Raw genomic sequence first — 16696 nt, 5'->3', positions numbered from 1 at the left:
CCTTAGTGCAAACGCTGCAGTACTACCTGGAGCAAGTGTCACTTTCCTAGATCCTGTTGGCTGATAAAAATTAATATTGGTACACGAGAGCAGTATGTTTTGCATGTAGCATGTATCTGCTGATGGATGGCCAAATGCCTATAAATGGCCCGTGCATATTGTTCTACGGAGCCATGGTCTACATGCACACATAAACGTCGTGCGTACAACCAGGGTGTTGTGGTCCTGGCCTACACGAGTCCCTGATTAGAATGCAGAAACCGGCAGGAGAGCTGTTCCGTGGTCCACCTTCCACACACCCGACATAAGAACATACTAAATATTCCAACACTACAATTCATGCCAATGGGAAGGATAAGCAGCCGCCAAAAGTACAGCGTAGCAAAGAGGTCACAATGTGTGGTAGTCAGCCATTCGAAAAGTCCATTACTAAAGATAAATACCTCCTACTTCAGTAACTATAATAGTATGTTGGTAGCAAGAGTCCATGGGGTTATGAACTCTTGTTGGTACTTGGTGTGCTGTATGGCTGCTCTACTGCACATAATTCTACATGACTGTTCTCTAGTCTTGATAGTTGTAATTCCTACTGATGACACAATGAACTCAAATACATGTAAATACATTACATTTTGCAAAATATAAAATACAGTGTAGTCTGTATCACTGTATCCATACCATTCTGGCCACACAAGTCACCTAGCGGCAACAGCTACGAAACTAGATGTACAGCACATCGGCCACACTGCTTTTTCTATAAGTAATTAAGTATATCCGGCAAAACTAACAGTGTAACGTTTCAAGCTACATGGTTCAAGTGATCACTGTCCTCCGATCTGCCACTCTCAGCTGGCTGTGCTTTGGGCAGTGGTGATCCTCACTGTTGTGGACTGGTAGCATGCTCACCAAAGAAATGCCTCAAAAAAATCATTTGGCAGGATTTCTTTGTGGTTTGTGAGCGGTGGCGGAACGGAAATCTCTGTTAGATTGCCACCCGCCCAAATGCGGTCCATGGACATCATATCGGGTGAAGACAAGATGCATCGGATGCCATCTCCTGTTATCTGGTTGTTCACCAACGACACCATCTTCAATGAGCTGGTCGTCCGCTTCATGTCAACTAGCTTTTTCACTGTGTTGTCACCCAGCTTGTTGCGATCCAGGAACAAAACTTTCAGGTTCTCGTGACCAGTCAGGGCTGTGAGTAGATCCTCTGCGATGGCATCCGTCATTCCTGTCTCGCCCATGTCAACACACCGGAGGTCACAGCAAAGCGGCAATGATGACATGAATGTCATGTAGGAGTCCACACCAGTCACTCCATCCATGAAGACAGGATTACTAGTCAACGACAGGCGCTGCAATTTACCTTGTGTAGATGAAGCCACTATCGCCGCCGCTCCACTAATGCTTATACTATTCGAATCGAAATCTAGCACGTGTAAAGTTGAGTTGAACTGGAGTCCCTGCCTTGCCAATGCCTGGACACCGTCATCTTTAATAGCATTTCTAGACAGGTCAAGTTTCCTGATACTGCTGTCACCGGCAATGAATGTTCCAAGGCTCGCCATAGTTAAGTTTGATACTTTGGCGGAAAGGTTGCCTCCATATTGCGCACCGATGTCCTTCACATCTCTCTGGCAAGTACGCCCAGATGTGATAGACCAATCGGCTATAACTATCTCATCATCGCCGCAGTTACCAGCCTTCTCCAGTGCCTTCAGCAGAGACGCGTCCACATCATTTCCAGTAAGATACATGCAGCATGGTTGCTGCAATTTGTTCGGCCGTGCCTGTGCCTTGTCTGCTGATGCGGTGTTGGTGTGAACACGCCTTGCCTTCAAGAAGTTATCTATATGCGAAGTAATGCCATTGGTGAGTAGGTTACACTGAAGGTAGATACCCTCTATACTTTGATTGTGCTGTAGGGCTGACAGTATACAGGCGGCGTCCTCGTCGTTGAGGTCATTGTGGGCCAGAGCCAGGATAGTCAAATTTGGCATGGACAGTATCAGTGAAGAAAGGGCTGTACCACATCCCGTGAACAAACCAATATCCTGTGCACACAAGTGAGACATGCTCAGTAAAGGTGTTGTAATTTTTGCCTGGAGCAGTTCCAGCGAAGCGTTTCTCAAGTAATTTGTTGATACGTTTATAGCGCGGAGATGGGGCAAGTGAAGCAGCTTAGACAAGGACCCCGCGTCTTGCTCCGTTAAACATGCACCTGAAATGTACAGTTCTGCAATGGTGCAATCACGCTGCATATGTTGAGAATGGGATAGCGCTGCAGCGAAAACTTCCAGTGACGCTCCGCTCAGGTTGTTCCCATGTAGGTTCACACCAACGCATTGTCTCAGGTAAGGCGCTATCTCCGTGATCTGATCTCTAGAGAGGTTGCAGTTACTGATGTCTACAAGGTGTACTCGCTCAGACAGTCTCAACACATTGCACAAAGCTGATATGTCACTATCGTTCAGATGTATGCCTGACAAGTGAACTCCATGTGATGTTTGCAGTAGTATTACGGCGGAGCGGACGAGATCTTTACACTGATCGTCACTGGAAGACAAGACGGGAGAGCTGTTGAATGAAAGACTGCACTCCAGTAAACACGACATCAAGAACAAGGTGAAGCGGCGTTGCTGGAGCACTGACTTGTGTGTTGATTCAGCCAGCATGACTTTAAACAAGTCAGGCAGGAGCTTAGTGTGAATAGAACCAGCAACAAAACGCCAGAATGGCTGCGTTTCCTCACCCAAGCCAATTTCCGAGACGTATTGTGAAATATTCGAGACGAAGAAGGACTGCTGCGTTGCGAAACTACGTGCTGCACAGAACTCTTGTATGGTAAGGTGAAGAAAGGCAACGCGTCGCCGAGCACTGCCACTGGCTGATGACTGGTTGTCCACAGGGACGAGGAATCCTAGTTGCTTACACAGTGTCAAACAGTCATCCGGCATATCTGAGGATGAAAACCAAGCACAACCCAAAAGTAAGCTTTCCATGGACAAACGATACAGATGGCACAATGCTTGCACCAACTCTGCGCCATCACATACGGAACCAGTAGGCTCTTGCTGAACGTGATGCTCCAGGCCGTTGATAATGACATCATGCACTGATAATTGATCTCCGGCCTGGAATTCCCCACTGTACGTATGACCACTGGTTGGAGTCTGGCCGAGTGTCACTTTGCCGAACTGTTTTCCGCGCTTCCTCTCTAGTTCTGCAACAGCTGAACACATGAACTGCACATAGAATGATGTCGTAGACGGCGGTACAGCCTCGGATACGGCAAACTCTTGGCAAAGGAGAGCGGCCAGCAGTGGTGTAGTCTGCACGGCATGCTTCAGGTGCTTGCGAGATGGTTGCGCTAACTCAGCCAAGCACTTTTCAGCACTCTCCGCGCCGCCCAACTGTTGGCAGCAGAAGTCCCGTAATTGTGCATCGGTGAAGCCGGTCAGCCGGAAGTAGGCTGCACATTGTCGTACCAGATCAGTGGCCTTGTCGCAGGGCCGGCTAGTGACAACCACGGACGCATTCACCAGCCGATTTTTCTTAGTCTCGTCCATGAATTGGCAGGCTGCTGATGTGTACTGGAATGCATCCCTCCCGCCTTCATCCACGCCATCTAGAAGCAGGAGAACACGTTCAGAGTTCGCTGACAAATATCGCAAAACCTCTTCTCGCTCGTCCGAAGTTATGTCCAGGGCGTGGTGATCCAACCCCAGAAACTCTGTCCACACACTGGTGCTAACACGGTCTGTATCTCGGCACGAGATTGGAATGACAAAGTCAAAGTGCTCTTGCGTTAGACCAGGTGCTTCATCGTCTGAATAGTCGGCCATCACACGTCGACATGCCATTGTCTTGCCTTTACCAGCACCAGACATCAACATGCAACGCTTCAACAACTTCACTTTCTGGCCAGACGACGACGCACCTCTGCTATTACTACTTGCACTGCGCGCCGGTTGTGCGCCGGATTTGGGATCTTTCATCAGTAGCTGCAATGGATTGTGGAGTTCAAAACTGCATTTGCTGTCATCCGCAAGGTCGGCAAGGAATGCTGATGCTGAGGGACCGGGCTGTGCTCTGTTGCCCTTGCTTCGCTGAACAGACAGACGCAGTGCTTCGCGTTCAGTCATCGCCGTCATCGATACAAATGTATCCTCCACACTTTCTTGTGTAGGTGCCATGCTTGCGTGCCGTGATTGCACTTCGCACTGCTTCTTCAAGTGTATTTTATAACGCTCAATGGGGCTTTTATCACCGTGGTATCTGCCTTTCAGAATCGTATTCTCTATCCAGGCCATTGCGTCAGTATATGGTATACGAGGCCGGGCTAGATCGCACTTACTAGCCGTTTCTTCACATTCCTCTGCTATGCAGCGCTCACGCTCTTTCTGCAGCACTTCGGCCATTGCTGGCTGCTCCACGGCCAGCACTGCCTTGCAGAACGCATCGAAAACGTTTTCCGACTGGAAACTATCGCTGGTCTTCTTGGCAACAAGTAGTCTGAGAATCTCGCTGACCTGCTGATACTGGGTCGAATGTTGTTTGATTTCCACGTACTCACGAGTGCCTTCGAACACACCAGCATTGACCAGGTGATCGAAGACCAGCATTACATCGGCATGAAGAACGCGCTGCAGTTCCTTCTCGCGGAACTGTAGTGCCAGGATCTCGTACCACTGGAGGTGTTCAGAAGATCCCGAGGTCTGAACCAACGACTATGTCACATGCATGGTTGCGCTGTACTGCTACGCACCGGCTTCTAGTATGCTTGCATTCATGGTAGCATTGACTGTAGACCTGAGCGGTCACGTGCATGCTTCTGTCTCGCGAGTTCCCGGATGCATGCACCGGAGCTTGCGCCGCGCTGTGCTGCGCTGCTTTTGTTTAGTTCCTGGTTGTTGGACTTTTAGTAGTGTTTTAGACTAGTTGGTGTGAACAGTTGCTTTTCGGAGTTCATGTAGAAAGTTCAAGGTTATTGTTTCTTCGAATCGCTTTCCGTTGTGCACGAATGTGGAATGTGTCACTGTGTGAGTGTGCGTTCCCTTTAGTGAGCTTTTCTTAGTAACAGAAAATTGGTAGCAGAGGATGGTTGCTAAAAGGAATTAGCTCAGCAGATTGATTGTGATAGTGTTCGCGTTGCGATTTGTAGCAGTGCGTCTCGAACCTGGAATAGGGTGCGGATAATGGCATCGTCGGAACCCACGACCTTGGAGTATGCTGCGGAGCCGAGTGCTCAGGGAGAATTGGAGGACGACTATGAAGAAAGGCCAAATTCGGGCCGCCGTCGCTCCTCAACTCCAGAGCGAGAGGAAGCAGCTGGGGATCGTGGAGTGGGCCTAAACTCAGCGCAAGTGGAGAGCGAACTGAGAGTGAGAAAGGCCGCCATCAAAGGGCAGTTCACGAGAGCGAGACGAGGCTTGCTAGTGCAGCTAAATGCCGATGGTCCATGCGACATCGAAGGGATCTCGCAACATCTGGAAGGCCTGACGGCACTGTACGATGGAGCTACTAGTTTGTTGGCAGACATGATCGGCAGCTGCCAAGACGTTCGCCAGCGGAATAAACTGGCAAGTGAGTTGGAAGCACTGGAGACTCAATTTTCGGCGGCCATGGACCGAGCGCAAGCCAAGATCGATGTCAACAAACTGAGCGAAGCCCATCCGCAGTCACCGTCACAAGGCCGAACGGACATCATCTCGTCTCCTCATGAGGACACAGTATACACACTGTCTGGGAGTCAGCGTGGGAACCCGACAGAGACTGTCGGCGGCAAGACCATTGTTCCTGTAAGTACAAGCACTCAGGTCGGTACTAGGACACTTGACGCGACAGGTAGAGCTAGTGCAATGTCGTACACCAGCATCAGTGATCTGTCACTGTCAAGTGTGAGCGCCAGCCCTGTTCAGTCTGTACATGACACTGTACTGCCTACCTCAGCACCAGTGACAACCATCAATGGCATCACAGGTAGCAGCAGCCTCACTGCAGCCACTACCTTGACCACTGGCACTAGCATGACTAGACCACTTGCCTCACTGGCTGCACCCAGGAGTGGTACTACCAGGCAGCCATCCACCAGTCAAGCTGTGGCCAGCAGCCAGCCTGCATTCAGTAGCAGCAGACTGAATGCAGGGGCAAGTGTGTATGTGCCATCTGCACCATCTGCACTGCCTGCTGCCAGTAAAGCCTGGCCAGGTGGCGCAACCAGTCCTTGGACACACATGCAGCGCATTGAGATCCCCACATTTGCAGGCGATAAACGTAGTTTCGAGGCCTGGTGGGCTGCGTTCTCAGCGTGCGTGGACAAATCGCCAGTGTCACCAGAGTGCAAGATGCTCAGGCTGCGGCAATATCTGAGTGGCGAGCCACTGCGGACTATCAAGAGTCTCGGGTACACTGCTGCGTCCTATGAAGCTGCCAAGGACATGCTCACAAGGAAGTATGGCGGCGAGCGTCGTCGTCTGGCAATCCAGCTTGAGGAGATTGAGGAAATGCGGCCAATCCGAGAAGGAAAGCCACGGGAGCTGCAGCAGTTCGCTGAGTTGCTGATGGTAGCAACTGTCCAGCTCAAGGAGGCAGGACGACATGCGGAGCTGTTGGTCGGCACGCTCTATCACTCCCTGATGAAGAAGCTGGATGAACGGATCATAGCGCGCTATCATCGCTGGCGATATGACCATAATAGATCAGAGAGTGTAGAGTGCCTGTTGGAATTTGTTACCCTGGAAGCCGAGCTCCTGGTGACGGCGGCAGAGACGGTATCAGGTTTCAACACAGCGGCAAAAGCAGACCAGCCCCGCAGCTCGCAGGATCATCGTGCAAGAACGCTGCTTACCGGTACTCGCAACAAGTCATCTCCAAGCAAGTGCCCAGCCTGCCAAAGCCAACACCCAGTCTGGAGGTGCCTGGTATTTAAGTCGGCCACGCTAGATGAACGATGGCGCATTGCCAAGGCCAGCAACCTGTGCTTTCGGTGCCTGGGCGCTGGACACCGTGGGCAAGAATGCACTTGGGGGGACGCGTGTGGCATAAGTGGTTGCAGCAAAAGTCACCATCGGCTGCTGCATAACGCGGAGAAGACGTCGTCAGCCTCGGGCACTGACACAGCATCCGAAGACAGCAAGCCTACGGTACGCCAGACGCTCGCAACATCAGTAGAGGGCAAACAGCAGCGTTCACGAACAACAAGCAACAGCAGGCAGTCGGAACCAGCGATGTCCCTAGTCACGTGTCAGACTACAGATGACAGCAAGGCATTATCAACAGCTTCCAAAGCGTCCAAGCTCATCGCCGTGTCCATGAGAACGGTGCCAGTGAAACTCAGGTCTGGTGGGAAAGAAGTGCTTGTTAATGCACTGCTGGACGACGCAAGCACGGACTCATACGTAAGTTCGCATGTGGCATGTGAGCTTGGTCTAACGGGAGAAAGACAACACCTGCCGGTGAAAGTGCTCAGCGGTCGTACTGAGGTGTTCTCAACAACACATGTGACGGTTCAGCTCTGCAGTGTGGACGGAGAGACATCGGCGACGCTGGACGCATTCACAACCGACTCAATCCTCGGCAGTGACAATGCAGTGGATTGGGTGCACAAGCGCCGTGATTGGGCACACCTCCGCAACATTCCATTCCCAGCACTGCCGAACCGTCGACAGGTAGATGTGTTACTCGGCCTTGATGCAGTACAGCTTCAAGCAGCCATACGAGAAGTCCATGGGCAACCTGGAGAGCCGATTGCTCGCCTGACCCCCCTTGGATGGACCTGCGTCGGCAGGATTGGCAAGGTCAAGGCAGACCCGGTAACCTGTCTTACACGGGCTGCGCCACACGACGTTCGGGAAAGTATTGCGCGGCTATGGGCCATTGAAGAGTTTGGCCAGGCTCAACCGCAGCAGCCCACTCTTTCTGTGGAGGAGAAGGAAGCGATGCAGGCTGCCAGAGAGTCCATGCAGTGGATCGCCGATGGACGGTACCAGGTCGGCATCCCATGGCGTGCTGGTCGGCCAACACTACCTGACAATTTCGCGGCTGCACTGAAGCGTCTGCAAAGCACGGAACGACGCCTAAGCCAGGATGCAGCAGCAGCTACAGCTTATAGCAACATCGTACTGGATTACGTCAAGAAAGGGTATGTGCGAGAGGTCAGTAGCAGCGAGCTCAAGCATGGTCAACAATGGTTCCTGCCGCACTTCGCAGTCCTGAGACCGGATAAAGCTACGACGAAGACCCGGATGGTCTTTGATGCATCAGCAAAGTGCAAAGGCATTGCACTCAACGATACCATGCTGCCAGGGCCGAAACTGCAACGCCAGCTGCCGAACGTGCTGACCCGCTTCCGGCACAAACCAGTAGGAATCATCTGCGATATCGCCGAGATGTACCTTCAGGTTCATCTCAGTCCAGAGGACCGTCCCTACCACCGATTCCTGTGGCGAGGCATGGAGCCAACAGCTGAGCCACGTGTGTACGAATTCGAAAGACTCGTGTTCGGCGCCAACGCCTCGCCGTTCTTGGCTCAGTTCGTCTATCAAGAACATGCCCGAACAAACCGCCACAAGTACCCATTAGCAGCGGAAACTATGCTTCACTCAACGTACATGGACGACTCCATGGACTCGGCCACAGATCCCAACGAAGGTGTGGAAATGTATGAGCAGCTGTCAGCGTGCTGGAAAGAAGCCGGAATGCATGCCAGAAAATGGCTCTCCAACTCAAAGGTGGTCATGGAGAAAGTGCCTCAGCAAGATCGTGCCAGCCAGATCGACGTGAGCTGCCCAGAGCTGCCAAGTGTCAAGACGCTGGGACTGCTCTGGTCGGCCGCAACAGATAGCTTTACGTTCAAGCCGAACGTACCAGACCTGTCGAAACAAGTCACCAAGCGATCGTTCCTGAGCGCAACGGCAAGCGTATTTGACCCGCTTGGATTCGTAGGCCCCTATGTAGTGAGCGCTCGGCAGCTGATTCAAGACATGTGGCTTCTGGCGTTGGATTGGGATGAACCGCTTCCGGATGTCCTAAGCCAGCGGGTTACGGGTTGGTACGCAGACCTAGCCGAGCTATCTCACCTCTCGATCCCACGCTGTTTGCAGGCAGTTGAGGCAGGCAGCCCTACCAGCAGGCAAATCCATGTGTTCACCGACGCCTCAGAAACCGCTTATGGTGCGGTCAGCTATCTCCGTTGTGTGTATGATGATGGCCATGTGTCTACTGCTCTCATCGCTAGTAGAGCCCGTGTAGCCCCGCTTGCAGCCATATCGATTCCGAGACTAGAGCTGCTAGCTGCAGTCATGGGCATGCAGTTGGCTATCTGGTCATCCGATGTCCTCAGTCTACCAGCAAGTGAAGCAACCATTTGGACAGACAGTCTGAATGTGCTGTACTGGATCCGGAACCGTGCGCGGAGCTTCAAGCCGTTCATTGCAACACGCATCGGAGAGATTCAGCAGAGCACCAGTCCCAGTCAGTGGCGTCATGTGCCGACTAAAGTGAACCCGGCGGATGTTCTCTCCCGAGGTTCGTCAGCCCAGGCTCTGATCCATAACGAACTCTGGTGGTCGGCGCCGGACTTTCTCCGCAAAGAGGAAGTAGAATGGCCAGCGCAGCAGCTTCAAGAGCCAAAGTCTACCGTCAACTTGGAAAAGAAGAGTGCAGACCCGTCGGGGCAGGCACCAGTCGTGCTAGCTACAGTGGCGGCTGAGGCCGAGGCACCTTGGAGCTTGAATCCAACAAGGTTTTCTGACATCAACCGTCTCGTACGACGCCGAGCATGGGTGATGCGTTTTGTGCAGAACTGCTCCAAGCCAATGGAGCTCCGTGAGACTGGCCCATTGTCCTCTGACGAGCTTGCGAGCAGCCGAGCTAGTGTGATTGCGGCAGCACAAGAAGAGTCATTGGAAGAGTACCGCTTGGTGAGAGATGGAAAGCCTATCCCAGCATCAAGTAAGCTTGCGAAGTTACGACCAATGCTGAATGATGATCGACTGCTGTGTGTTGACAGCCGTCTCCGAAATGCCGCGATCCTGGACGAGCAAGCCAGATGTCCTGTGATTCTGCCGCGCGGACACTGGGTTACCCAGCTCATTGTCAAGGAGGCTCATGAGAAGAACCGTCATGCTGGTGGCATAAGTCATACGCTGTCTGATCTGTCACAGAAGTATTGGCTTCTTGCTGGGCGAGAGGAAATAAAGGCATGGGAGAAGAAGTGTGCTCACTGTCAACGGCAGGCCGCGAAGCCAGGCACACAGATAATGGCGCCACTACCCACCGTCCGTGTGTCATTGCCGCTGAGAGCATTCTCGCGTGTCGCGGTGGACTACGCCAGACCTTTCACAACCAAGCAGGGACGCGGAAAACCTCGGGCGAAGAGATACCTCTGCCTATTCACCTGCCTTCAGTCCCGGGCTGTTCATTTGGAAATGGCAACAAGTCTCGATGTCGACGGATTCATGAATGCTTTCTTGAGGATGACCAACCGGCGCGGCGTTCCGATACAGGTCGTCTCCGATAACGGCACCAACTTCGTCGGAGCCGCCAACGAGATGAAGAAGCTTCTGAAGGCAATGGAGGGAGATGTGCAGCGTCGAGCAGCGGACAAAGGCATCAAGTGGTCATTTAACCCGCCGGCTGCTCCACACTTTGGTGGCGTACACGAGGCACTAGTGAAATCTGCAAAGCGTGCCATCTTCGCCATCCTAGCAGGTGCGGAAGTGAATGATGAAGAATTGGCGACTGCAATCACCGGCGCAGAGGCGTTACTGAATTCACGACCACTTACCTACCAGTCAGCAGATGCCAGAGATTTGCTGCCGTTGACCAATCATTTCCTTTATGGACACCAGGGCCAGCCATTCGTACCAAAGGGCACCGACATTGTGCCGCACAGCCACCGTTATCGCTGGCGAGTTGTCCAGAGTTTGGTCCTACAAGTATGGAAGCGCTGGATGACCGAGCTATTGCCACTTCTCCACACTCGTGCAAAGTGGCGGCAGCCGCAACCAGACATCGCTGTGAACGATGTTGTGCTGGTTGTCAACACAGGAACACCCAGAGGTAAATGGAAGCTGGGACGTGTGGAGGAGGTCTACCCTGGCGTTGATGGACGGGTCCGAGTCGCGAAGGTCAAAGTTGGTGACACATCGTTGGTCCGTCCCATCGCTCAGATGTGCAAGCTTAGCTCGGAATAACGGTCAGAAGAGTGTATGATGAACATGTCCGGTAACAAAGCTGAGAGTAATTAAATAGTGTCTGAGTGACTGCAAGTGGGTGCGTATAACATCGCATTGCTTTGCCTACGTGACATTATCGGATAGTTAATAACGCTATGCACATGTATGCATAGGGTGTATATTATTCTGGAGACTGCGCACTACAGCTGCTGTCATCACTATGTTTTTAGTATCCGGTGTGAGGCACCGTAAATGGCTAAATTGTAGCGTTTCACTATGTTTCATCATTATTGCGAGTGCATGTGTTACGGCTATGATTTACGCATGTCGTTGTATTTGGTTCTTGTCTTGTGGAGTCCAGTGTCTGATGTCATATGGTCTAGGTGTACGCGCGAGTATGGTGTGATGTGTGACGTTTATGGTATGTGGTGCATGCAGGAGTACGCGTTGTCAGAGTGTGAGGATGTGCTTCCGTCTGTGTGAGAGTGACTGTCAAGTGAATGCAGTACATGCGCAGTGCTAGTTTGGTCTGGGAATGAGAGTCGTGTGTGATTCGTCCGTGGTCTGGTTGTCTTGGTCTTGGTCATGTGTTCTGTACGTATTAGTCCCTGATTGGTCGTCACGATTTGTCCTCGGTTTATTACTGCTTGTTCTTTGTTGGTCCTCTGAGTCTTTTCCCGGGAGTCTTTCCTGTTGTCCTTCCTGTCGTCTCCAAGTTTCGTCTTTCTCCTCCTGTGCCCTTTCCGTTTGTATAAGAAGTCAGAAACTCCACCAAGTTGTTTGAGCTGTTGTGTGACACGGGGGCCAGGGGGAGAAGGCAATACCATTTCCGTTACAGTGGCGCCCAACGTTCGCTCGACGCAGGGTACTGCCTCCGCAGCCCACGGCCCTGGGATCGTTTTGTTTTCGCCGTGGCTTCAATTCGTGCTCGCCGTTTCGAAATATATGTTATTTCTCTCGTCGACCAACTCACTTCACCGAGATTGCTACTACGGCCATGGAGATGGAAAGGCGTTCGCCAGCCTGGCCTGCAGGCCCCTTACCCGGTGAGTCGCTACCAGTAAAGGGTTTGGTGTTTGCAGTGTGCGTATATTTGCTGTCAGTGCGCGAGGGGATAGTTGTGTAACTGTTTGGTTTCCTGTGATGGTTTGTAGGATTCTCGTTTCGGATCCAGGTTGAATTTTTTTTTTTGTGAGCGTATGGTTTTGTAATTATTGTGTTTCGGCATATGGGTTTCTCTAGTTCGTTTGGGTGGGCGTCTGATCATGGTGAGCCACGGTCTGCCTGGTGGTCTGCAGGGATCCTGTGTTTTGTTGTATCGGTTTGCCTTGCGGGTGTTATGGGTTCCGTGTGTTGTTGGTTGGCCCTTGCGCGCCCCAGTCGGTCCCTGCCAGTTTTTTTTTTCTCGTTTTTTTGCGAAGCGGATGTAGTTCCGTGTTTTTCAGGTTCAATCCCTGTGGTTTTTTCAGGTTCAATCCCTGTGGTTTTTTTCTCTATAATATTATTTGCGTAATGGCGGCCATAGTAATTTGTTTCGTCTATACTGTCCTCACTGTTGGTTTAACCCTACATGCCTGCTGTTCCTATGTTTACCATGTACTGATCGAATGCTCTTGTACCTGTGTTTCGTTTTTTGCCCTGCTTGGCGCACCATACCTGGAACAACAACGGACTGGCCAAGCCGTACAAGCTTGCCATACGGTCGTTCGTCAGGCTCACAACTACCCGACAACCAAGGGACCTACTGTTTCTTTTCTCTGATGTTTGTCATTTGTTCTGCCTGTTCTTTATTTTCCCTGAGTCGAGAGTCGAGGTCGACTCTCCCCAAAAGAGAGGGCTATGTTACGGCTATGATTTACGCATGTCGTTGTATTTGGTTCTTGTCTTGTGGAGTCCAGTGTCTGATGTCATATGGTCTAGGTGTACGCGCGAGTATGGTGTGATGTGTGACGTTTATGGTATGTGGTGCATGCAGGAGTACGCGTTGTCAGAGTGTGAGGATGTGCTTCCGTCTGTGTGAGAGTGACTGTCAAGTGAATGCAGTACATGCGCAGTGCTAGTTTGGTCTGGGAATGAGAGTCGTGTGTGATTCGTCCGTGGTCTGGTTGTCTTGGTCTTGGTCATGTGTTCTGTACGTATTAGTCCCTGATTGGTCGTCACGATTTGTCCTCGGTTTATTACTGCTTGTTCTTTGTTGGTCCTCTGAGTCTTTTCCCGGGAGTCTTTCCTGTTGTCCTTCCTGTCGTCTCCAAGTTTCGTCTTTCTCCTCCTGTGCCCTTTCCGTTTGTATAAGAAGTCAGAAACTCCACCAAGTTGTTTGAGCTGTTGTGTGACACGGGGGCCAGGGGGAGAAGGCAATACCATTTCCGTTACACATGTGTTAGTGGCTGATTAATCTACGTTCAATCAGGGTAGGGGAGAATGTTCAGAAGATCCCGAGGTCTGAACCAACGACTATGTCACATGCATGGTTGCGCTGTACTGCTACGCACCGGCTTCTAGTAGGCACTTCACCCCATTTTTTGAAATCGCGTTTTTTCCAGGTTTATCATCGGCAATCGATGGTGGTGGGTATCACAAGGTCACACAGAAAATTTTATTGAAATCCACAGTGATACCACTCAGATATGAAGGGTTGAAGATAGGGAGTTGGATGAGGCGAGATCAATACAATTTGTGGCACCAACAGCATCTCCGAAGTATCATCAGTGGATATAGTCACAAAACATCAGAGTGTTTTTTTCAAGCACACATCACTCACTTACACCGACAACCCTGTATGGATCGAAACAATACAGATCAAAGTTCAGAATAGGCAAGAATACGGCAATTGTGACCGCAATCACTATAGCAACTCCATAGCAACCCATAGCAACGCCATAGTAACCCATAGTAACAGCTTCAGTTTGCTGTGAAATGAACTGAAAACGACATACTGGCAGGCTCCAGCGGGTACAAAAGCGTAAGAGTTATAAAGACATTCTTCTGGCACAAAAACAACAGAGAACTTCCTCGTTGTACGCCGGACACCGCAACGTGGAGGGTATGTACGCGCGCGCGCGCGAATTACTGCACAGGACATTCGTGCTCACAGTCATGCCACTTCAAGTGACTCCAAGTTGGCAAGAAGTTCTTCAGGACCTCTGTTGGTAGCTTCTTTCCATGGTGTGATATCTGCCTCCCTATCCTTCAACTGCTCCATGCAGCAGTCATGAATTGCCTGCTGGTGAGCTTTGAAATTTTGGTGAAGCGTGCCTGGCTGCGTATATCAAAGCATCCCCTCATCAGAGGGTTTCTCCAGCAGCCACTGTGCCTTTTGATTGTTCGTAAACATCAGTAGGCCTTCCAGCGCAACCGTGTCAAAACTTGGCTTTCAGTACGCTTTGAGAATTCGCCCAGGTAGGACGACGCATCGTCGTTCTCCTCCGCCTAAAGCGCATACTTCTCAGTGCCTACGTACATAATGTCTCCTTGCGCAGCGATGCGCAAACCCTGGTAAACAAGAACTCTACTGTTTCCGAATGGAAAGACGACGCTGAAGACGATAAGCAACGTTTCAAACGCGAGCAAACAACAGTTCTTTGTGAAAAAACTCTTTGTTGGTTGTGTACGTGATCTACAACTCGCAAAAATGTACGCACTATGACGTATGCGGGATCTACTGAAAGCTGAACGTCAGAGCAACACGATGCGCCCAACTATCAGCCCGTACAACGAAGCATAGTGCGTACCTGTACAGTTTAGCGCATGCACTTGACTGGTGCCACGCAAGTACGCACTCTCACCTCAGCAAATTTTGACAGGTTCTGTCACGTGACTGAAGTGCCTACTTCTAGTATGCTTGCATTCATGGTAGCATTGACTGTAGACCTGAGCGGTCACGTGCATGCTTCTGTCTCGCGAGTTCCCGGATGCATGCACCGGAGCTTGCGTCGCGCTGTGCTGCGCTGCTTTTGTTTAGTTCCTGGTTGTTGGACTTTTAGTAGTGTTTTAGACTAGTTGGTGTGAACAGTTGCTTTTCGGAGTTCATGTAGAAAGTTCAAGGTTATTGTTTCTTCGAATCGCTTTCCGTTGTGCACGAATGTGGAATGTGTCACTGTGTGAGTGTGCGTTCCCTTTAGTGAGCTTTTCTTAGTAACAGGAGGATTTCCTTGCGCACCTCCTCCATTTCGAGGCGTGTTCGCTTCTTTTGGCGCCACCTCTGTATCGTAGCCAACTGTGTGGGAGTTCGTGCAATCAGGGCTGACTCACATGGTAGCCAAGCTAGTTCGATAAACTCACCAACACACTAACAGTAATAAGTAACCTGGTAACACTAGCAGTTGCAGTAGTCGGAAAACAGTCCGGGTGGACATATAATAGCAGATTGTGAACGTCGATCAGAACGATTTCAGACTGCGGACCCACTCCCCATACATCGCACACTCGGCGACCAATGCAAACAACTGCTAGCCGTGGCCAAGATCCACACGGACGCATATATAGGCATAGCGACAGGTGGACTGTCTAATGGTTATCCAGTACTAATAGGTCTGTACTGTACTAGTAGTAGTAGTACCAAGACTGCAAGAGTACATAACCATAATTATAAGTTATTTTAACTTATAACCCAGGCAGTAGACCTACTAGTACTACTAGTACTAGTACAGTAGTACTAGTAGTACTAGTAGTAGTAGCACTACTACTACAGTCCATTCATAAAAAAATGGGTCCTGGCTCTGGCGAGCTCCCGTATTTGGCGATTTTTCGTGATTTCATCGTACACAGTGCAGTGCTGCGAACTTTGAAATTTGAAAAAGGGTCCAAAAAGGGTGCCTGAACTGGGGTTCGAACCGCAGAATGCACTGTTGCAGGCGGGGTCAAACGGCCTGGATTTTGATGGTTTTTCCCAATTCAGTGCTTTTGGGGCAAAACCTGGCCGAAATCCTATTCTTGCTATGGCTTGCTTTTTGGACAAAAAAACTTCAGAAACATAATTGGAAGAGGATTCCATATGGGATTGCAGAAAAAAATTCTAAAAAAACTCAACGTTTGACCCATTTATGGCCAAAAGCTAGAAGTTCATTTTTTTCTGAATGGACTGTAGTACTGAGTACTAGTAGTAGTAGGTCTACCATGGTGTACGTACAAGACAAGCTAAGCAGAGGACTCCTGCATGACTAGACTGTACAATGCACATGACTCATGAGTCATCTGGTCATGACGTCGGGTAGATCTACAGACTGCCTAGTACCAAGAGTACATAAACCTTTTTTTATGTACTCTTGCTAGTACTAGTAGTAGCAAGAGTACATAAACCTTTATGTACTCTTGGTAGTAGTAGTACCTACCGCAGTGTTCGGCGCCGCCAGACATGGATAGTCCAGACCATACCAGGGAGTCGTATACGACTCCCTGGTCCAGACTAGTCTGCGAGTCCGTCCTCAAAACTGACAAAAGAGTCATTCAGCTCAGATGCGGCGAGCTGGACGTGCAACGGAGGGAAAGAGTGCGGTTGGACAAAGAGGCATGGT

The 16696-nt window shown here is 50.7% G+C and overlaps 1 protein-coding gene across 1 annotated transcript; it reads left to right on the top strand.

The window, feature by feature from the left end:
• The first annotated feature begins 4694 nt into the window (after window positions 1–4694).
• Window positions 4695–13491, top strand: LOC135817366 (uncharacterized). The gene is made up of 2 exons (XM_065330538.1): window positions 4695–12229; window positions 12865–13491. The coding sequence occupies exon 1, from the start codon at window positions 5202–5204 to the stop codon at window positions 11199–11201; it is 6000 nt and encodes a 1999-aa protein (XP_065186610.1). The 5' UTR covers window positions 4695–5201; the 3' UTR covers window positions 11202–12229; window positions 12865–13491.
• Window positions 13492–16696: the final 3205 nt, after the last annotated feature.

The sequence above is a fragment of the Sycon ciliatum genome, chromosome 5 (genome assembly GCF_964019385.1).
Source record: "Sycon ciliatum chromosome 5, ocSycCili1.1, whole genome shotgun sequence".
Classification (NCBI taxonomy): Eukaryota; Metazoa; Porifera; class Calcarea; order Leucosolenida; family Sycettidae; genus Sycon; species Sycon ciliatum.
Note: the sequence above shows the minus strand (reverse complement) of the source record. Positions and strands in the feature narration are given on the sequence as shown.

Excerpts from the sequence above, each read along its gene's own strand:
- LOC135817366 (XM_065330538.1), top strand. The coding sequence starts at position 5,202 with ATGGCATCGTCGGAACCCACGACCTTGGAGTATGCTGCGGAGCCGAGT.